This window comes from Manacus candei, unplaced genomic scaffold (assembly GCF_025592945.1).
Source record: "Manacus candei isolate 608988 ecotype Guabito, Panama unplaced genomic scaffold, ASM2559294v1 h1tg000050l, whole genome shotgun sequence".
Lineage (NCBI taxonomy): Eukaryota > Metazoa > Chordata > Aves > Passeriformes > Pipridae > Manacus > Manacus candei.
Window position 1 is genome coordinate 15,106,804 of NW_026138098.1, and position 22,515 is coordinate 15,129,318.

A 22,515-nucleotide genomic window follows, 5' to 3' on the forward strand; every position below is an offset into this window, starting at 1 on the left:
ATAAAATTAATATGTATGTCACGGGTACTCAGTTTCCAAACAGTAATACAATTCTGCTATGGCAGTGATGCACAAAAAGAGACCATCTTTACAATATTCTCAGCACCAAGAAATCTGCTAGAAATTCAGGCCTGATGACAGCCTGCCATTGCTAAAATTTGTGATGATCTTAGACAATAGTTCCCACAGGGTCCTAATAAGGAAGGAGCAGCTATGTCCTCATCCCCACCACCTTGCAGATAGGAAGGCAGGAGTGGACTGTGCTGGTCTCTGGTCACTCCGGGTACTGCTTAGGGCAGCTTGTGAGATCTGTTCCTCAGGCAGTATAAGTTGCGTAAGGTCTGCAAAAGTAGATTACCAGTTGGCTCCTCCATAAATCATGCCCAGGTAGAGCACTAGGCAGTACCAGTGGAAGAAAGGAGGAGTTACAAAGTGGAAGATCAGTCAGAGCTTGTGAAGCAGCACAGAGCTCCGGTGAACATCCAGTGAATTTATCCCAGAGAGGATAACACGGCAAGAAGCACAGATCTCCCTGATAGCTTTTCATGCCTGTCTGCCTGCTGACATACTGACACAGAAAGTGACCTATTTTCATGGGTGTAATAATGAGTGAATAATTAGAATTTTTTGAGCGCTTTCTTTTCCTCCATGACGCTTTCTGACTAGCTTCCTGCTTGGCCACTACTGAGCCTGTTACAGTTGTAAGTAACTGACTCTTTTCCAATTCCCCAGCCTCATTTCAAGGTTGTCGTGGATGTTGGTCCAGGGAAGACACAAAAGTTTCAACAGTTCCAAAGTGCATTCTTTAGCATATACTTCTGAAGCTGGCAACATTCCCCCTCAGGTCTAGACATGACAATAAATGTAGTTACAGTGTGGTATATTTGTTTCCTATCAAAACCGAAAATCTAAAGACTATCTGCCCCCATTAAAGGAAACAAAAAACAAACCAACAAACAAAGAAACACTCCCACGGGAAGAAAGTATATGAATTTGAGCTGAAAAGCTGACGAGTTGGGCCTTGGCAGATAACAGAGGGAAGCTGACTGCAAATCCCAGCTCTAGACACTGCTGAGAGAAGTCCTTCAGCAACCCCCGACCGCACAGTGCAAAGAGGGAAGCCCTCGAGCCGCAAACCGTAGCCAGGGTACCCGGTATGACACTGGGAATCAGCGTGGCCGCGGGTGGCCAGGGCAGGGCTCAATGCTCGGGACTGCAGCCCACTCTAGCTCCCAGAGGTGGGGGCTGCCCCTTATCCCCGGGAGTGGGCTGTGGGGCAGGCCCGCCAGCGTCGCACCAGATACAGAGTTAGAGCGCGGTGCCGCCCAGGATGCTCCCGCACGGCCCGTGCGGGGCGGGCGGGCGGACGAACCGCTCGGTGCTCCGCGCGGTGTCCCGGTAGGCAGCCCCCCCTCCACCGGCCCCTCCCGCCGGGGCTCCGCAGGCCGGCTCCCGGTCGCACGTGGCGCGGCGGCTGCCCGCCCCCCGGCCCACGTGTGCCGCCGCCGCGCCGTGCAGAGCCGGCTCCCCGCTGCAGTCCCGGGGCGGCGGGCGGGCGCTGCGCTGCCGGCACAGCGGTATGGCGGCGGGCCCGGGGCGCGGCGGCGGCGGCGGCTGGGGCCGGAGCCGGGGCGCCGTCCTGCTGCTCTTCTTCTCGCTGTCGCCGCGGCCGCCGGCCGGGGCCGCCTGGCTGCTGGGGCTGCGGCCCGAGGACACGACGCCGGGCCGGGTGTCCCTGGAGGGCGGCGCGGTGCAGGCGGCGGAGGGCAGCCGCTTCCTGCTGCGCCTCTACTTCCAGCCGCCGCCCGAGGGCAACGGCAGCCGCGGGCCGGCGGGGGAGCGGGAGCCGCGGCTGGTGTTCATCGAAGAGGCGGCGGCGGGGAGCACGGCGGCGCGGGGCCCGGCGGAGCGGTGCCGGGAGCGCAGCGCCTGGGCCTCGGACGTGGAGGTGGTGGGGCCGCTGCGCTCGGGGGGTGCGGCGGGATCGGCGCTGGCCGAGGTGCGGGTGCGGGAGCCGCGCAAGGGCGAAGCGGCGGCGGCGCCGGGCGGGCGGGTTTTCTCTCTGTGCGCCTGGGACGGGCGGGCCTGGGCGCACCACGGTGCGGCGGGAGGCTTCTTGCTGCGTGTGCAGCCGGCTACCCCGGCGCTGGGCACCTGGCTGCTGCCGCTGCCCGAGGCGGGGTGGCTGCGAGCGCTGGGCGCCGTGCTGCTGCTGGGGCTGTCGGCGCTGTTCAGCGGGCTGCGCCTCTCGCTGCTCTCCCTGGACCCGCTGGAGCTCCGCGTCCTGCGCAACAGCGGCTCGGCCGCCGAGCGGGAGCAGGCGCGGCGGGTGCAGGCGGTGCGCGGCGGCGGCGGCACCTACCTGCTGTGCACTCTGCTGCTGGGGCAGGCGGGGGCTAACGCGGCGCTGGCCGGCTGGCTCTGTGCCTCGCTGCCCGGCGGCGGGCCGGCGGTGGCGGCCGGCGGGCCCCGGGGAGCACCCTGGCTACCGGTGGTGCTGTGCGCCGCCGCCGTGTTCCTGGGCGGCGAGGTGCTGCCCTACTCGGTCTGCTCGCGGCACGGGCTGGCCATCGCCTCCCGCACCCTCTGCCTCACCCGGCTGCTGATGCTGGCCGCCTTCCCCCTCTGCTACCCGCTCAGCCGGTTGCTGGACTGGGCACTGCGACAGGAGCTCAGCGTCTTCTCTACGCGGGAGCGGCTGCTGGAGACGCTGCGCGCCGCTGGCCCCCACGGAGACCTGGTGCGGGAGGAGTTGGCCATGGTGCAGGGCGCGCTGGAGCTGCGCACCAAGGTGGTGGAGGATGTGCTGACGCCGCTGGCGGACTGCTTCATGCTCCGGGCCGATGCCGTGCTGGACTTCGCCACCGTCTCTGAGATCCTCCGTTCTGGCTACACCCGCATCCCGGTCTATGAGGGTGACCGGCGCGACAACATTGTCGACCTGCTCTTTGTCAAGGACCTGGCCTTTGTCGACCCCGATGACTGCACTCCCCTGCAGACTGTCACCCGCTTCTACCGCCGCCCGCTCCACTGCGTCTTCAACGACACGCGCCTCGACACGCTGCTTGAGGAGTTCAAGAAGGGTGAGGCCGCCGGGCCACCACCTCCCGGGCTCCCCCTGCACCCCTCTGCACCCCCAATGATTTCCAGGTCAGCAGCCCCCATGGGCATCCCTGCGTGGCCTCCTGGCAGGATGCTGCAGGTACCAGGGATGCTGGGGGGAGTTGGGCCCTGCATGCACTGGTGTGGCGATGACCCTGCTGTCACCTGGTGGAAGATCCTCAGGTGGATTGAGGGCCTACAATGCTGGTTGTACCTGTGATGTTATGGAGCCTTCGGCCTCACACGTTGCTGGCTCAGCAGGTGAGCCTGTCCCGCAAGGCTCATGTCTCTGCAGGAGTCTGGCACGATGGGCATGGTGCCTGCCTTGCACCCTTGCCCAGGCAAAGCAGCATTCGCTGCACTGTTCTGTGCAGAGGAGTTTATGACAGGAAATCACATCTCATTACTTCGCTTTCACATTTTCAGCTTAGCAGTGAGAAACAGGTTTAAAAAGTGTTTCTGTGTAAGTGGTTTAAAGGCAGAAGAAAAGCCTAAGCCCTTAGAAGGAGATGTACTTTTTTTTTTTTTTGCAGCTGTGACAGCATTCATAATGCAGCAGCTGCCAGCAGCCCCAGAGATGCTGAGAGCTGTATTTCATTAACCATACCTTGAGAATACGCACAGCATGTGTTTTGCCCTCCCACTGGGAATTGTGTGTTGCCGCGTTACTCGGTACGTCATACTGTGGTGAGTGAGTCTTTAAGAAATGGCTGCAGCAATGACATGCTGCATTATGTAATGCAGGAGGGCAGCATTTGGCTCCTGGGCTGCCTGGGGCTGCTCTGCCGCAGGCAGAGCTGGTCATGTGAGAAAGGCCACCCTGGTCCACTCCAGATACAGAGAAAGCCTCTCTGTGAGTCATCTCCGTGCTCTTTTTTAGAGCTGGGAGGAGGAGAGGATAGGATTTTTCTCGTGCACTGGGAAGGTGATCATCAAATACATGCTGGTCAGCATCTTCTCCGGAGATGCTCAGCTGTGTCCCCACGACTGCTCAGGATCAGAGGCAGAGGAGTTTTGTGTGGCATGCACCACCTGCCCTCTCTGCCCCTCAGCAGGACTGGAAACTTCCAATGGTGCAAATCAGCAAATTCCTGGGCTTACTATACAACTGTTAGCAAAACCATTGGGATTGCTGTCTGAGTTCAGCCTTGGTGAGCTGCAGCAATCCGTGCCTGCCCCTGTTCCCCTATGCCATTTATCTCTCCTCTTCCTAATTCCTTATGCGCTTCACAGTTCTTCCTTAACTGTGTCTTCCTGCATGACACTACAACTGTACTGAAGTTCAACTGAGGTCTCTGCTACCTCTCTCTTGTCTAGAGATATCAGATGACTTTGGCACCCTCTCCCTTGGTCAGCCTCTCCTGCAATTTATCTGACTTACTTTGATATACTTCCCCCTCCAAATTTGTTCTGGTACCTTATGGATGAACAGACCTATAGAAATAGACTTATGGTTGCTTAGCTCCCTGCCTTTTGCTTGCTGTCCTCTCTGCCCTCCTTAAACAGAGGTGTTCCATGTGTGCCGCCCCCTGAGCTCACAGGTACACTAACAAGCCTTGCTATCTGCCCTACACTTTTTCATGCTAGTCTTCATCTCAGATGAAGATGATCCATCCTTTAAGTTTGCTCCATTAAAGTCTTGGCATATCACTTCAGATTATTCTTCCTTTACATCTGCCTGCCATCATGGCCTTCTGGGGTGTTTTGCTACAGCCCCTATTTAGAGCTCTCCCTGAAACTTTTTTCCGTTCCCACCTCGCTTCTACCTGTGTTTTCTAAATTACATGTCTGAAAAGCCTTGCTTTTGGTCTTAGTATATAACTCATCATGGTGTTTAGCAACCCCAGCTCTTCCCCAGATGTTATTCTCCAAGTGTTGATGTTCTCCTCTAACTCATCTTTCCCCTATTTGTAGGCATTTGTTCACCCCCAGCACTCTGAGTCTGTAGATAGTCACCTGCCAAGAGCCCAGCACTTAACCCTCCTAAACTCTCTTTTCCCAGTTCCAAATACAGGTTCTCGTGCTGGCTCCTGTACTGTGACAGATGTTTGCTCCCAGCTGTCTTCAGCCTCATCCACTGCTGTGTCAGCCCTGTTCACTTGACCACTTAATTTCTAAAATAAAAATTTCCCATTTGTAATTAAGAATCTTCATCACTGTCTCCTTTTCTGTGTCCGTTTGAATTATGGTGAAGTATTTTGTTTGATCCAATCAAGATTGCTTTCCATGGCCAGGTCTTCTGTGACATCTCCACTAATTAGAAAGTAGGCTGATTGCTTGTTGGCTCAGCAAGTGCTTAATGAAGGCATTCATCACTTTGCACATCCAAGGTGCCTGCAGGACAGCAAATGCTCCCACTGATAAGGCCCAGTCTCCTTCTAGGAAATTAAAGTCTCTGGTAAGGATGGATATTCATAACCATCTCCAGGTCCTTATGTCCCTGAGAAGCCTCTAGAGAAACCTTGCCAGCTTTTCTTTCTGTCTCCTGCGATTAACTCAAACAGGTTTTGTATCCTTTATTTATTTTTATTATTATAGTTTTTATAGAAAATACCCATAACATTTTATATCTTTCTTTCCTGGATAGCAATGTGTACTTCTGATCTGTTTCATGAATGATTAATGTTTTGCCACATCCACTATACCAGTAATGTCAATTTTTGCATAACATATAAGTAACACAATTTCACTGCCAGAGCTCCTTGCCACAGTACACAAATCTTTGTTCTTTCTTACTGAAAATGTCAAGGGATTATTAAATACAGCACTAGCACTTTGGGACTCTTGCTCACACCTCTGGCAGCAATTCCATTTTCTGTCTCTCCTCCTACTCACCAGTATCACACTTTTATTCTTGTTTACCTCATGCATTTCTTTTCTCTCACTGTTCTGTCCTAGCTATGAAGATGTTTGGCTTTTTTTACTCTCTGGTCTTTTATAGCAGGGTTTGAAGGGAAGTTTTCCTTCATTTGTTTCTAGGTATGCTCACACTAACCTCATTCAAGCTCAGTTCCATTAAGATGCATTGATGTTTGCTTTGATTTTAATCCACAGACGAGTCGCGAATTTCCTCTCCCCCAGCAGGACTTTGTGTAGAAGGGACTACCTTCCATGGACGTGTAGCATCAGCTTTCCAAAACATTTAGATTGGTATGAAATAGTAGCATACTCTTCAGTAGCACCAAGGGAGTTAATGGCCACGTGTGGTTATGGTGCCCAAGAGCAGCTGTGAGCTCCTGGTTGACAAAACCTGGCCCCTGCCCCGTCACAGCAGAACTGGTCAAACTCTTCTCATCTGCCTCTTCACAACCTTGCTGCTGCTGCCATTGTTTGATGTCTCTTTTGGCACTAATTCCTGCAGAAAGATGGTTAAATTGGGGGTCCTGATGAGAACTGGAAAAAACCCAGAGAAGGCTGCAAACGGCAGCAGAGGGGAGGTTTGGCCTGCTAGGGAATAGTTTGGACTTCAATCCACAGCCCAAAAGAGGAGGGCAGCTGCAAAAACTGTATTGAGAAACAACAGCAGTGTGAGACAGGTTCAGTTGAAGAAAGGAAATACTTGTGCTAGAAGATGGTTTTGACTTTTATCTTCTTATCAAAAGTCAGCAGAAATAACAAGGTCTGGACACCCAATTCCCTATCTTTTCAGGCAAGCTAGACAGGTTCTTATAGAAGGCATACATAGTTGTGCAGCATTTACATAGAAATGCTAAGTGAAGGACCCTACACAAAATGTGTCCCCCCTTTGCTAAAATTAAGAAAATACAAGCCAGTGTAGTAATTTTGCCACCTGCATCCAAGTGAGAGAAGATGAAGATACTGAACGAGTGAAAAAACTGGGAGACAATTTCTTGGCAATTTGTATTGATACATCTCAGAGTACCTGGCTTTATTCTAGGCTCCCTGGAGAAAATACCTATAACACCAGAGAAATAACTGCACCATATTTAGCAAGCTAAAGCAATGTAGAGGGGCAGATGAGCTTCCTGTAGGATAAACTTCACCTTGGGAATGTGGAGCTAGAATGAAAGGTTTATGCATTCATTCAGTGTGAAATGCTGTGGGTGGTGCAGTCTGTTTCTCCTCCATCCCTAGAAGATAACCAAGCAATGCGTGTTGCAGCTTCAGTCCTGTGATATAACTCCTCATGGGGACCTCTTCTGTGAGGTCCACCTCCTTGTTCTGTAGTGCCTTTGGGAAGTCATAGTCTTACCGCTTCTTCAAGTTGTTTATGGGTTTTGTTGACTGATTTCCTGGAGAATTCTATGTACAGCAGTGTCACCTTTCAGCAAGTAACTTTCCTCTGTCAGAGGAACAGTAGAAGTTTGCTCTTATGTTCATTTTCCTGCAGCAGGGCAGAGGCTGAGCTGCAACTGAAATTAGCCTTCTGTGGCTTGGTGTTTTTTAAGAGTTACTAAAAATAAATTCCCAAAAAAACCCAAACTTCCATGCTTAGCACAGAGAACAGCCTGTCCTGTGGGGAGGACAGTTCTACCCTGGAGTTTGTCTGTCTTTGCATTTCAAAATGCTCCACAGCCTCTATTAGACTTCTGCAAGTTGAATGTAGCTGAAGAAGGTGCTTACACTTGCCAGGAACTGGGGTCAGTACCATTTCATCTGCTTTTTGTACTGTCCTTCTGAGCCTGCAGGCTTTGCAAGCAGTGTTGTTTCAAATTTAACTTGGCCTTCGAGAGATTTAGTTATAGTGTTATAGCCACTATTCTGGGCACCTTGATGGGCTGAAGCAATGACCTCCTTAGGCAGTTGTATGGGTTAAGGAGCCAGTTTTTACCCAGGAAATATCCCGTACACATCCAGGTGATTGCCAGGCTGAGAGTGGGTGAGCTGCTGATAGACAAAAAATGATTACAGTGTCTCATGGTGCAACTCTGCCTGAAACATTACTGTGCATTACCCCCCAAGCTGTGCTAAATCTTACTGTGTAAACCCTGGGCTTCTCTACCCTCCTCCAATAAGCCCAGGAACAGGCCTGCTCTGAGGAGGCATTCAGCAAATCAAGAAGGGAGCCTTATCCTCAGGGAAGAGGGCACCCCACCACTCATCTCCCTCTTGGGAGCTGTCAAAGGCACCTTCATACCGAGCTGTGGAAAAGAATAAAATGGCCAGTTACAGACACAAATGAAAACAGTTTTGTGTTGGGTCTTCAAAAGTTTTTTAGCCTGAGAAAGCCTTGGCATCCTTTTAGGCTTCCTTGGGCTCCAAGTAACATGCAAGGGGATCTGCCATTTGTGGGCAGGCAGAATCATACCCAGGAGGTCAGAACCCTGTTGCACAACAGATGGAAGATGAGGCTCCATGTCCCCTCAAATCTCCCCCTTACCCTCCTCTCTGCTTTGTCAATGGTGATTGATCAGCTAGTCCAAATATTCCATCTTTTTCACAGTTTTCATTAGGATTAGGAAAAGCACCAAAGCAGAATATGAGAAAGGCTACAGAGAGATGTAAGCAGGTGAAATTCTTGTCTCTGAAGAAGGCCTGGATTAGATTAGGATTTACGGTTTTCCCTTCGCATAGTTCTCATTCCCTTAGAGCTGGGAGACCCTGCAGCCCTCTTGGTTATTTCCCCCCTGTTTATGTGTAGATGTGCAACTCCTCAGGCTTGTGGTTTCACCCTTGGTGCAGAGTCATGATAACACACGAGCACAGTCACATACACATTTCCAGTTCAAGAAGTTCAAGTCAGAGTCCCCACTTATTTCAGGTGCAGGTCTGCAAGGGGTCTCAGAGATGCTGACAGCCCCTGTACCAGACAAGAGCTCTGAAGAACAGCACACAGAAAACAGATTTCAGTTACATCATGGTTGTTTCACAAATCGACCTTATTTAAAAATTACTCTCTTTTTTTTGCCTTCCATTTTGTAGCTGTAAATGGTTCACGGCTTGTGCCTGTACCTTTGATCTCCTAATAACAGCTTCAGATCTTACCATAAAATTTATGAAAATGAATTTCATGCTCAGAATGTTCATCCCATGCAACAAGAGACAAGGCTAAAACATCTTTAACATTCCTCTGGCAGAGCACCTACATAAAAAAATGATAAAGAAGTAGTCTGGGCTATATTTTCAGCCAACAACACTTTCTTTCCCAGAAGTAAAGGCATTTCCATGTGTTCAGACCATCTTCTCCCATTGGGGAGGATGCTTTGAGGTGGATCTATGAGCCCAAGGTCATTTAGGTGCCTACAAAAAACAGGGCTCCTAAAAATGGGCATAAAAGCTGTAGATATCTGTTCAGATGCTTGCTCCATCTGGAAGCTCTCAGCTGTTTATATTAGCTCTGTAATTTAGCATTTTGAGGCATTAACTTTCCACTGAAGCTGTTGTTTGAAAAGAGCAGATTTCATGTAGCTCATAAAGAATTTAGTGCAGTTGTATCCCATGCTGAGCAGACACTTAATCACCTATAGACTTCCTGTGCAAGAGTAGTCCTGCAGAGGCTGGCGGAGCTATTCGCACAAGAGAAGTTAATTGCCCATTTGTTCTAGCATTTGCCAAACCAATGCTTTGATTCTCAAGTGTTTCACTGTGCTTTCCTGCATCAGCGATAGCCCTGTAAAGTTCACATGTGACAGCTTGCTAGTGGGGAGGCAGCTCACCCTTATAATTCATCTCATTTGAGCTATTAGGCAGTTGTTACAATAGCATGGTTTTTGGGGTCAGTTTTATAGATCTTAAATCTGTTTTAGATCAAGTTTGGGGGTTTGTTTAAATTATTTATCTCCCTCTTGTGCTCCCACTGAGGCTGACCTGCAAGGTAATGGCTGCAGAGGAGAATGTGACCCCTCTAGTGTCTCCAGGTCTGTCACTCTGCCACCTTCCCTCAGACATTGCTTTCACTTCATAAAACTGTGCAGATTCTGCCCCTGTACAAGTGTAGCAGCTCCCAGGGCTGGGCAGAGGGATACAGCTGAGCTTGGCAGCATTGCCCAGGAGGAAGCAAGCCATGACCATACAGCCGGGGCATCTGCAACCCCTCCACCCAAATTTATCAGGTCAAAATGTATAGAATCTGTTAAAAAATGAATGGGAGGAGATGCAGAACCCAGCTGGGTCAGAGTGGAGGTGAGGGGCACGACTTTGCAAACAATCTCACGTCCGTCAGGTGAGAAACTGGGGCAAGTCAGCCCCTTCCCAGAGGTGATCAGCTGGGAGCAGCACTCATTTGCAAGGACTGGGACTGGGATCCAGGGCTTTTTGTGACACAGATACCAGCTGGCCAGACATGGGCTGGGATTAGCTCACTTGGCGTGGGAAGTAGCAACCACATGAACTGCAACAATTTTCCACTGCTGGGTACCTGCTCCATCTCTAATGTTGGTGTTAGCCTGGAAACTTAAACCTGGGGGTTTATAGTATGACTCCAAGTGTTTATTTTCTGTGAAAATAAAGAACTCTTGAGTGCTCTAACAGCCCTTCTGGCTCTACCCCCAGCACAGTGAAACCATGGGTCTCCTTCCAGGCTAACAGTTCTGGCTTATTTCTAAATAATCTCGTTTGCTGCTATGTGAACATGGAGCTGGAATCACATTTCTCTGAGGCTGCTCTAGTGTAAATTACAGTGTCGATGTAGGTGTTTGGCCAAAAACAGAATTGCCTCCATCACTCTCTGACTGCCTTTAAGTAGCACCTAAGCTCTTTGTAAGGGCTTGGTGGTTTTGGGTTGCATGTAAATGTCATTAACAACAAGCTTTCAGCCAAAAGAAATAACTCCTCCTCTCTCCTTGCTCACCCGAGGAGCTGCAGGAGACCAGATGGCCCCAGTGTTTGGGAGTAGAGTTTGGCAAAGGAGACATTTTCAAAAGCTGGACTTTGCTAAGATGAAACGTAGCTGTTGCTGCTGTCTTGCAGCCAGCTCCGCTGCTTTTTTCTTTTTAAGTGCTGTGTTACTTTATTACCCACTGAAGAGACAAGATGCACAAACCTATGTATGAAAGGAGTGAATATCCCAGTCCAAAGAACATGCTTAAATTTCAGTGACCCAAGGCTATTGATTTGGGTTTTTAAAGTGCATCTCAGTGCTACTTACCGCAATGCTATGTTCTCGTTTCTAAATCTGTAGGCGTGGGAGGCAGCGAGCTGCTCTCTGAAATCTTGCAATAAAAGCTTGGTATGAGGAGGAGGGAATTTATACTGTGGAAAATGCCCAAGATTTGCTGTGAGAAATGTATAGTGCTGATCTTAGGCTGAGAAATGTCATTTGGTCGTCTCAGATCCAGGGCAGAGTTATTTGAAGGTCACATGGTCCCCAGCAAGACATGTTTGTGGGACTGGCAGGCTGCTCTGGCTGTGCTTGTCCCTGTATGTCTGTGGGGACGAGCCAGAAGGCACTAGTGGGTGAGGAGGGACATGTGCAGCAGGGAGAAGCTCACCCTGTTACATCTTTATGTATAAACACTGTGCACATCTCCTTGCCTGGAGCAGCATCTGAGCTTGCTGCGGCAGGTATATAGGAGCAGCAGAGGCAGCTGCACAGCAGGGGGGACTTGCCCCTGTTGTGGGTGACCTTTGCTGTTCGAGGAGCTCAGCTCTGAGCCCATGGGGAAAATAAGGTGTTTGCAGCTTTCCAGAGGTCCCTGCAGTGCCCATGGTATAGCTGGATTTGTGCGGGCATTGCAACAGTAGACCCCAGGGACGAAAAGCAAACAGAGGGAAGGGAAGTTGTTGGCTGTGATACTGATAAGGATGCTTTTAACTTAAATAAAACCAGAGATTCAGAACTTGTGTGCAATGCTGAGCAGTGTAGGAGCCACAGGGCCAGTAAGAAAACCAGTGCAGTTCATTGGCAGGTCCAAGAATATATTTGAGCTAGAAACCCAGAAGTTGTTTGTGGCTTGGAAGTTGGGTTCTAGTCAAGATGCTGAGCAGGAGCATAAATCAAAGCAGTCAGTAAAGGAAGGGAGACGTTGAAGAAGTCAAAACAGCTTACAGAGAGCTGGACATGCTAAAACAAATAGAAATGTTTCAAGTATGCCAAAAACAAGAAGCTTGAGAATGTGTCAGCAGATCTGCCAGCTTACAAGGGACAAGTGAGGAAGCTAAAACTGTGATTGAGGAACACTGCAACTTCCAAGCAGGAGTCACCGTCATTGCAGCTGAAGGTCCTGGTCCCATTCTTCTTGTTTAAGGTAACAGAGAAGAGATGCTGTCAAGGGCAGGGCTTGGAGAAAAAGTTCAGGTGCAAGCTGATGGCTTGAAAAGTGTTCAGTGTCTGCACCCAGATGGTTCACCCAAGAGTTCTGCAGGAGCTGGGCTGAAAGCTGCAAACAAACATACATCTTTCTGCATTAAAACCAGCTGCTGTTCCAAGGAGCCAGAGGCTTTGCCTGTATTTGAAGAAAAGCCTTAGGATCAGTGTAGACAGTGATGGATAGAAAGATGAGGGGGAGATGTTCCTGGCAATTTGATAGGAAAGATAATTAGCAACAGAATGACAAAACACCAGGAGGATGAGAGAAATCAGTAGAGCCCGAGAACACATTCACATTTCTATGTTGGAGAACGTTGTCTCATTGCTCTGTTAAGAGTTATTTCACGCCAATGAAGCTGAGGGTAAGTAAGAAGCAGCTGGTATAATGTACACTTCATTCCTGCACAGGAGGCTGTCAAAGAGTAACTCATAGCCTTGGTAAAGAAAGCAAGTGGCCCTAAAAAAGAGCCTGTGACATCTACATATCAGCCTGGGTAGCAGCAGGCCTGTTAGGCTGGGCTGCGTGTCCAGCCCTTCCCCTTGGGTTAGGGCTGTTGGGGTGATAGTGTCTGCTTCTGAGGTTTGGCTGTGATCTGTGCCTCCCACCAAACCCCATCCACCTGCCCACCCATCATGCTGGGGACACTTCTCACCAGGGCTGGATGTCTCACTGCCGCTCTGCTCTCCCCCTGCAGGAAAGTCCCACCTGGCCATCGTGCAGCGGGTGAACAACGAGGGGGAAGGAGACCCATTCTACGAGGTGATGGGCATTGTCACCCTGGAAGATGTCATTGAGGAGATCATCAAGTCCGAGATCCTGGATGAGACGGATCTGTACAGTTAGTGTCCCAGAGCAGCTACTGCGGTTGCAGGAGCCAGGGTGGGAGCCGTCACAGACAGACAGACGTGGGTAGGAAACAGGCCAGAGCAATTTGTGGTCCTTCCCCAGAGCAATCACTGTCATGGTGGGAAATACAAGAATGATGGAGAGATGCTGGCCAGGTGTTAGGGAGTCTTGAATGCTCAAAGTAGAGAAGCATCAGTAGCTGGTGGCTGGACAGGGCCTGACCCAGGGACATGTATGTGAAATGCCCATGGGTGGTTCCCAAGCTCTTTTGCAACTCTGGGTGATGCATCCAAGCCAGGGAAACCCAAGACTTGTTCCTGAGGAAGAAGTGTGTTTCATGATCCTGCTCCCTGCCCAGGGAGCTGCTCCCAAGTCTGTGATGCAGAGCACGTTTTTTGCTGCTCCATCTGCTGTTCCACAGCAGCCCTGCCATAGGGTGCAGCAAGATGTGCCTCTCTATGCATGTGCATGTGACATGGGGCCCTGTGGCTGCAGCTGCTTTGTGGCTGCTGCAGGCGAGTGACCGCTCTGCTCTGCCTGCAGCGGACAATCGGAAGAAGGAGCGGGTTCCCCACCGGGGGCGCAAGCCCCAGGATTTCTCCATCTTCAGGCTCTCAGAGAGTGAGATGAAGGTGAAGATCTCCCCACAGCTCCTCCTGGCTACCCATCGGTTCATGGCAACAGGTACGCTTGCCCTTGTGCCAGCCCTCCAGCTCCCTGCAGCAGCACCAGCCCTGCAAGGCATCCCTAAGCTATTCCTGGATCAGCCCCCCCCACTGAGCAGTTTTCACCTGCCTGGACCCACAACCTGGTCATCCCACCAACGTGGCTCTGCCTTTGGCTGCTCTCTGGGCAGTGGGGTGCTAAGGCTGCAGGAGGGGGCCATGCAGCTCAGAGGATGAGGGGTTCCTGGCAGCCCCAGGCCTGCTGAGCATAGCATGCATGTGTTGCCTCCCCTCTAGAAGTGGAGCCTTTCAAGTCCCCCTACCTCTCTGAGAAGATCCTGCTGCGGCTCCTAAAACACCCCAATGTAATCCAGGAGCTCAAGTACGACCGAAAGAACAAGAAGGCAGCAGAGCATTACCTCTACCAGCGCAACCGCCCCGTCGACTACTTTGTCCTCATCCTGCAGGTGCCTGGAGCAGTGGCAAGCAGAGGGTGGGAGGGAGTGGCCCCATTTTCTCCTCACCACCTTGTTCTGGGCTGCTTTGGCCAGTAAAGGTGCCCGTGCTCTTGTATGGGACAGCAGGGGTCCCTGCAGCCCTGGGTAGGACAGTGGCTAGGAACATAGGGTGCCTGTCTGAGAGGGTTTTTATTCTCCTTTCAGGGGAAAGTGGAGGTGGAGGTTGGCAAGGAAGGACTGCGGTTTGAGAATGGAGCATTCACTTACTATGGTGTCCCTGCCATCATGGCTGTCGTCTCCTCAGGTGAGGCCTCTGCAGTCTCCCTTTGGCCCGCCTTTGATTCAGCAGCATCCATGGAGGCTAAGTCAGCTGGTGGCTGGGGGAGGGGGCTGGCCATGGGGTGGGGTGGCCCTGCTGCCAGATATGGGGCAAGTGGGAGCCCTTCCTCTTCTATTCCCACAGCTCCAACTGTTGTTTCAGATAATGATGTGCGAAAAGTGGGAAGCCTGGCTGGATCCTCCTTCCTATGTAAGTATTTCGGGACAGGCTAGGGCCCTAAAACCTCTCCTCTGAAGCACTGACTGGCTGGCTGGAGGAGGGCTGGTTTTTCACCCCTGCAGAGCAGCTTAGACTCTGTGCTGAGGTTATCCCTTAAAGATCTTTGCAGAGAAACAACATGTTAAGGAGCTGATGCACCAAAGTCCCCACAGAGGGAGTTTGAGGTCCCTTTGAAGTTTCCACCATGTGCTGGATCTCTGCAGGTGGGTCCCAGCACGGCTGGTGCTGCAAGGGGTCCTGCCCAAGGGTGGCAGCATGCTCATGCCAATGGGAGCAGTGAACCCTGTGACCCTGGGAGCAGTAAACCCTGCAACTTCTCACATGGTTCTTCTAAGTCTCAGTGTGACATCTCTGGACCCATTTGCATTCCCAAGGCTCAGGGCATGAGATGAGCATAGGTCCCACACTGGGGGAATGGGAGCTGCTCGGAAATTGTAGAGGTGTGTCAATTTACCTGTGGGATATTTGCATGTGGTGGTGGTAAATTAGCTGAGTTGGTGCCCCAGTGCTGATAAATTCCCTGCCTGAAGAAGCAGATCCTCTGCTTGCAGATGTTAAGAGGGAGCTCTGATTAGGGGAGACTGTGAGGTACCCCCTTCTTTGCTGATCACCCCTGCAAATATTTAGTCCCTGGTGGCTCAGGAACAGGTTGAGGTGCTGCCCCCCCCCCCAGTCCATCACATCCCTTATCCAAACCCAGATGTTGCAGTCAGATCTGCAGTGCTGATGGTAAGCCGAGATGCTCTTGGTGCCTAATCAAAACAAGAACCCACTAAGTTTAACCTTTAGGGAAGTGTAAAGAGGAATGTGATTGAGAGAACAGGAGAAGTCCCTTGGGGCAAGTGACTTACTCTGGTGGGTACCAGTCTTTGTGCAGCTCTAAGGTTCACCTATTTCCTGCTACTTGGTTTGCTTCCATTCAAAAGGCTGGCTCAGGGACTGCTGTATTAACCCCTCAGTGCTCATCCCTGCTTCCCCATGCGTCCACAGTGCACTCAGTTTGGACAGAGGAAATCAGTGAAGTGGCTGATGTTGCTGGGTGGCCCAATGCCCCCATGTCCTGGGTGATGGTCCTCAGGGCCCCTCTGGGGCTCACACAGCCCACAGGCCACGGGCCAGGCAGGGCTGTGTCAGCTGTGTCAGTGCAGCCATGCATATCTGCCGTGCCACCTGTTGGGACACTGCTGATCCCCATGCTCACATGACACTGTCACAAGTTGTTTTCCACTGTGCAGGCATCCCTGCCTGACATGGGACATATGTGGCATCACACTCCTGGCCAGTAAGGAAGCAGGCTGGGAAGCAGAGGTGACAGGGCATCTCCCTTGTCAGGCTGGCATCCTCCTTCCTCCTGGAAGGAAAGCCCAGCAGAAGTGAGTGTGAGTTGTGTATCACAGCTGAGAATTCTGACATTAACCCTTGAGCATTTAACAGTTATTAATTAACTGTTGTTATGCAACTTTTTTGTCAACAGCTGATCTTTTGTATTGGTGCCCTGCGGTGACAGACGGGTGGTGAGAACAGGCAGTGAGTGCTGGTGGTTATCAGCTTGTCCTTTGCCCCCATCTGGACAAGTTTGTTTGGGGCAGTGCTTCATGGTGGTGTCTTTTTTTATTTGCAGAAGGTTTTTATTTGGGGGAGGACATGGAACAGGAGTTACTGGGGAAGAGAGGGGAAATCAGAAAATGAGACTGCAGGGCAAATTTCCTGGGGCAATTTAAAAACATTAATCACAGAGGCAGAAGATGGTTCCTAGAATATTGCAGCCATGCTACAGGCACAGTGGCTGGAGGTAGGGCAGCCAGAGGGCTTGTATGTCCCAGTGCTTTCGAGGCAGGCACTGGCAGAGAGCAAAGATGAGGCACCGGAGAGTGTTAAGGATTGCACCACTCAGCCTGTGTGTTGGTCTCTCTGTGCTCCCCAGTGGAGCCCAGTATCCTGTGGCATGGCCCAGGGATGCTGTGGAGGGCAGTAATCACAGGGAGGGGGAACAACCTGCCCTTGAAATTGTCACTGCTGCTGTAACCCATGGCAATAAAACATGGAATGCGAGTGTCTATGATTTACCCTCTTCGTGGCAATGGGTCAGATAGCCCTGGATGCAGGATCCTGGCTTCTTAAGTTCCTGCAAGGATCAGTCCCCAGTGGGTAGCTCTTCTCAGCATTGCCCCAAGGCTATTGAGACCCAGGGCCTTGCAGGGAACTGCAGACAGCCTGGCATGAATCCCTTTGCTTTCAAGGGATTCAAGGTGAATCACCCTCTGCCTGCCCCTGCCTGCAGCTGTGGGGCTGGGGCAGGAGCTGTTGCAGAGCACATTCCTTCTCTGCCGTGTTTCTGCACACACAGAAGCATCCCAGATGCCAAGCACAGTGATTTACCTTCCTCTCATTTCCCAGGTGGCATAAGCTGACCACAAACTCCCCTGTCCTGGCAGTGGCTGGCAAAGGGTTAGAGCAGGATGCCAGCACTCAGGCAATTGGAGGAAGATGCTTTCTACCCATGCCAAGGCTCTAAAGAGTTGTGTGGCTGTGCAGACAGGCCTGGCAGGAGCTGGTTCTCACCCCCCTAACCTCACCTCCCCTTACTTCATCACAGAGCAGCCTGTTGATTTACAGCATTCAAGTCTGTGTTCCTGCTGTTGTCCCTGTCCCCAGGACTGGTGAGCACCTTCCCAGAGCAGAAGTAGTAGGGGGTAAGAGGGGAGGGAAGGGATGCTGGAGAGAGCAGTGGGAGCTCAGCCCAGGACTGCTGGCACATGATGCTTTTTCTCATTCTTCCTCTTGGTCTGTACCCCCCCTCACCTCTCCCCGGGTCTCCTCCTTCCTACCCTGTCCCTCTCTCTGCAGTGCCTGTCTCAGTGTCCCGTACCTTCGCCTTCAGCAGAGGGGACTCCCTGGCTGGCTCTCCAGGTAACAGAGCATGGCTTTGGCCAGGGACCTCTGCATGTGGCAGGCTCTTTCCAGCACCCTGTCCTCAGTGCCCCAAGCCCCCTCCACCCTGCATGCCAGGCAGTGCCAAGAGAGGAGCACACAGCACCCCATGCTGGACAGCCCCTCACTGGTTGGAGCATGGGTGGTGACTGGGGACAGCAACCCTCTCCAGTATGATGCAAATCCCAGAAAGAATGGGATGGGGACAAGGGAGAGCCATGGACAGCTTGGCCTTTCTTTGGTGTGCACTTTCTGTAATTTCCTGCACTTAAAAATTGGAGTTTTGACTTGCTGCTTTTGATGACGTTACCTGCAGCCCTGCATGCATGCTGCCCTGCTTCCCTTGCTTTCTGGCAATCTGGGTAATAAAAGGGCATTTTAGAAGCAGAGCAAAGTCAGCACAACATCACCCATGTAAGGAACAAGCTGCCTTTGTTTCCTAATAAATCGTTGACTAGACAAAATCTGTCACACTGTGTGTCAGAGGCCATCAATCAACGTGAGTGACAGGCCAGCTTGCCATGGCAGCTTCTGCTCCCAATCTGTCAGTCCGGGTGAACAGGAGCATGCCCTCGAAGCAGGTTGAGCAAACACCCATGGGCTGCTGGCTGCAACCAGGAGAAGTTGTGCCAAATGCAGTGCAGAAGGTCAGCATTAGCAAGAGAGCTGTCAGTGACAGGCGGGCAGCAGCCCTAACCTCTGCTGCCAGTGCCAGGTCGGATGCCTGCCCGGTCCCTTTGGTTTGAGAGGCTGGCATGGCACAGTCTCCACCAACAGCGTGCACTGGCCCCTGCCAGCCCTGATGTCCTGGGGAAGAGCCACTGGAGGTGACTGGTCCACCTTGGCCCTACACCGGCACTGGGAACCCAAGCAACGCCACGAGTGAGAGTGAGTGTTTGCCTCTCTGCTGTGCCCTCCTGCAGTGAACAGGTCCCCGTCGCGGTGCAGCGGGCTCAACCGCTCCGAGTCCCCCAACCGGGAAGACTATGGGGGCAGCAGCACACAGCTCCACAGCAGCAGCAACAACATCTACACACCCGACTATTCCGTGCACATCCTCTGCGATGTGCAGTTTGTCAAGGTATGGGCTGGGCTGGCAGGGACTGCACCACCCTGGACACACCTGCCTAGACACCCTCTTGCCCCAGGAGCTTGGTGGGTGCCCAGTGGGTGGTGGGGGTCCCACACTCCTATTGTCCAGAGGTTTGGTGTTGCCAAGTCTCCGGGAGGTCCTGGTGGGGCTTGGTGCCCTCTGAGCCGGTGCACGTGTCTGTGTGCCCAGGTGACTCGGCAGCAGTACCACAATGCACTGGTGGCCAGCCGCATGGACAGCTCACCCCAGTCACCTGACATGGAGGCCTTCGACAGGGATTCAACCAAGGCCTCGACCGCACGGGGAACCCCACAGACACCCAAGGAGGATCCCACCACCCTCTTGAACGAGAGAAACAATGTCATGTGTGAGTCAGCAGCATTCCTTCCCTGGCACAGGCCGATGCTGCATGTCCCCTGGGATTTTGTGCTGGGCTCCTCTGGCATGATGCACACACCACCTCTGAGGTGCAGTTGCACATGAAGTGGGGCACATGGGCGTTTGCACGCCCACACCTGTGGACGCTGTTTTGTGCCTGTACATGCACACAGGTGCTAACGTGCAGACATAATTCCTCATTGCCACGCACTCGTGTCCCCCGGGGTCCCTGGTAGCGGAACCTGCTGCTATGGCTGGAATCCTGCCTGCCATGTCCTGCCCCAGGGCACACCACCATCACGCCTGCCCTGTGTCCCTGCAGGCAGCCACTCCGAAGGGCTGCACAGTCCCAGCGATTCGGTGTTCCTGCGCATGGAGGGCATCCCCTTCATCCAGGAGGAGCTGGCTGACAATGAGGAGAACAGCAAGCGGCAGAGTGAGTCTGGCTGGGGTACACGAGGGGGGTGGAGATGGCTGTGGTGCCCTGAGGCGCTGCAGCCATGCTGAGCTTTTGCAGACAGTGAGTGCTGCGAGACCGTCCAGGAAGCAGAGTCTGCAGGCAGAGAGGCCAGGACCAGCTCATCCCCGAGCAGCTCTGAGGAGGCGCTAGGCAAGAGGCTGCTGAGATCCCTCAGTGAGTGACTGAGGGGGAAGGGGAAGGACCACCCAGGGGAGAGCTCTGCCCCAGCACCCTGCTACCCATGTCAACTGCTCCCCAGCCTTGTCCTTGGGACACCCTGCCTGGGGCTGGCATGGAACAGCCCAGTTCCCTGTCAGTGCCCCAGCAGCAAGGCAAAACTGCTCCTAGGGCTAGCTCAGGCAGAGCCAGCCACCTGGTCCTGGCCCAACCCTATGCACCCCCTGTCCTGAGCACCCTTGGCTCCCAGCACCCCGGCTCTAGGCACCCTTGCTGCTGCAGGTGGGCGAAAGCAGCGGACATCATCGGAGGGTGAGAAGACACCAGAGGAAAGCTCCAATCTCGCCCCATTAATCACCTGAGCAACAGCGTGGCTGGAGCACAGTGCTGGAGGCCCATGCAGACTGGAGGTAGGAACCTGCTTCTTGGTACAACATTCCTTCCCCGGCAAATGGGAGGTCCCTCGATTTAAATAGCATAAAATCCATTTTCAAGCAGCAAAGCCCAATGATGTGGTTTGGAGCCCACATAGGCACACATGTTTTGGGGGGCTGAAGTAGGGTCAAGGGATATAGTAGCAGACTGGGTGTCAGAGACCGAGTGAGACCTTGACTCGTGTTTTCACTAGAAATGTGTGTCTGTACCAATACCCCTGAGCCTGGCTAGGAAAGGTGTTGCAAATTTGAGCAGCAGCAGGTCATGGACAGCAAGCTCTGGCCACCTGCACCAGTCTGTGTTTGTGTCTTCCAGGTCTGCAGCATGGGGGTCTCCTGCCATGAGGCTCATGTCCAACAGCAGGAGGTCTGCACTCGCTCGCTGCCTGCCCGCCCACTCGTGCCGCCCCTCCCTGCAGGACTTGTGCAGAGCCCCATCCCCAGGCGAGAAAGGATGTGCCCCTGGCAGGGCTGAACCACCCAGGCAGCCTGGACCAGTTAGCTGGAGTCCGAGGGCCCTTGCCCAGCTGCTCCCTGGTAGCATCTGGTCTCAAGGAATAGGTGGAAAAAGGAAAGGTGGGGAAGTGTCTGTCACGGTGTCCCTGCAGGCAGAGCAGGGAGGGGCGGCCCAACCCAGAACTGCCCTTAGCATCATTTACCATCCCCATCCCAGCAAGGCCTGGAGCCCCTTGGTGCTGCACAGATGTCGTCTCCACCATGAGGAGGATGTGCTATTTGGGGGGTGCCACCTGCAGCTCAGGGCCCCAGCACATGTTCGTGCCGTACCTGGTGACATGCACGCTTGCAGCGCCTTGCTCACGCTGACCATCGACTCAGCCCCGCACTCCCGAGCCCCTGCTAGGCACAGGGCAGGGAGCCCCACTCACTCCCGAGTGCAGACCCCTCCCTGGGGAGGGCCTGCTCCATGCTACATTGGACCATTTTCCTCTCCACACATGCCCACCTGTGTGAGGGAGGCTCGCACCAAGCCTTTGGTTTGGTACAGACCAGTCAGTAGTTTTTGTAGAGGCTGAACGCAACAGGGATATTAAAAGTGATTTTTCCCTGAGCAATGCCATCTCTGTGTCAATGGTTGTAGGGAAAGATGTGCTAACCCCTCCCACCAGGCCAGGCTGCCCTCATACCCAAGGCCAGGGATGGCTGGAGTAACTGGACTCAGCATCACTGAAGGGAGCAAGTAGAGGAACAGGTCAGCAAGTGCTTCCCAATTTCTCTCCATGAACCTGGGCTCTCTGTCACTCCTGCTGCCAGGAAAGCAACCTGGCATCCAGAGTTACACCACAGCAGTGCAGACAGGGACTGGGGAAGAATAGGAGTTAATATCATGCTATTGCAAACACAATAGTGGGAAACACATGCTGGAGTACAGCCTGACAGATAACAACAGAAATCTCATAGTCCACCCATGCTGATAAAACTTCAGGTGGAATAACTGCAACTCTGCCTGGACGCTGCCCTTTCTAAGGAAACACATAGCAAGTGAAGGGTAGACAGAGGAAAGCAAGGGCTGGAAAACAACCTACCCCAAAGGCTGAAGGAAACAGAGTCACTTTAACCTTAACTGGTGAAGGATGTGAAGGGGAGAGAGGAAGTTTTCAAATACCTAAAAAGCTGTTGTAAAGAGGAAAGGAATAATCTGTTCTCTGTTGCCATGGTAAATGGCATAATGGGTAATGAGCTTACACCACAGAAAAGGAGAAATTTAGGTCACTTGCTAGGAAAAACAAGGTTGGTAAGGCTAGCAAAGCACTGATACAAATCACATGTAGGGCCAGATGTGGGCCAGGCTCCACATCTGGAGGTCTGTAAGGACAGAATTGTAAGCAGATTTCAGAAATAACAAAAGCAGACTTGGTTCCTTAACTCCTTCTCCTGAGATCACTCCTGAAAGTCATCCTTTAACCACTTCCCCATCATCCCTTTTGTGGATGGACACCAAGAAGAGAAAAATCTCCCCACCTGCAGAAAGAAAAGGCTGCCTCTGGCTCATTCTTTTATGTGGCATGACATAATCCAGAAAGGACAAATGAGACTCCATGTACTGTCTATGTGCAAATACAGCAAAGGAACAAGGCACCATTTTGCCTTTTCTGCCTAAGCTGCAGCACAAGCAAACCCATCCAGGCAACCGTAACTATTGCTAACTGACCCAAGGAAAGCAGCTGTTCCCCTTTCTCCACCA

The 22,515-nt window shown here is 52.4% G+C and overlaps 1 protein-coding gene across 2 annotated transcripts; it reads left to right on the top strand.

Annotated features, from left to right (window-relative positions):
- The first annotated feature begins 1,415 nt into the window (after window positions 1-1,415).
- Window positions 1,416-22,515, top strand: CNNM1 (cyclin and CBS domain divalent metal cation transport mediator 1). Of its 2 annotated transcripts, XM_051799549.1 has the most exons (13): window positions 1,416-3,083; window positions 13,006-13,149; window positions 13,701-13,841; window positions 14,120-14,289; window positions 14,485-14,584; window positions 14,762-14,809; window positions 17,687-17,749; window positions 18,694-18,851; window positions 19,053-19,230; window positions 19,564-19,677; window positions 19,759-19,875; window positions 20,161-20,288; window positions 20,629-22,515. In XM_051799549.1, the coding sequence occupies exons 1-12, from the start codon at window positions 1,580-1,582 to the stop codon at window positions 20,238-20,240; spliced, it is 2,817 nt and encodes a 938-aa protein (XP_051655509.1). In that variant the 5' UTR covers window positions 1,416-1,579; the 3' UTR covers window positions 20,241-20,288; window positions 20,629-22,515. The 2 variants fall into 2 exon arrangements, with proteins under 2 accessions (XP_051655509.1, XP_051655510.1); XM_051799550.1 differs by lacking the exon at window positions 20,629-22,515 and having other exon boundaries at window positions 19,763-19,875.

What these genes read in the sequence shown, in the direction of transcription:
- CNNM1 (XM_051799549.1), top strand. Translation starts at nt 1,580, where the DNA reads ATGGCGGCGGGCCCGGGGCGCGGCGGCGGCGGCGGCTGGGGCCGGAGC. An exon ending in ACTTTGTCCTCATCCTGCAG is followed by an intron (nt 14,290 to 14,484) that starts GTGCCTGGAGCA and finishes TTCTCCTTTCAG; the next exon opens with GGGAAAGTGGAGGTGGAGGT. An exon ending in GGAGAACAGCAAGCGGCAGA is followed by an intron (nt 19,678 to 19,758) that starts GTGAGTCTGGCT and finishes GAGCTTTTGCAG; the next exon opens with ACAGTGAGTGCTGCGAGACC.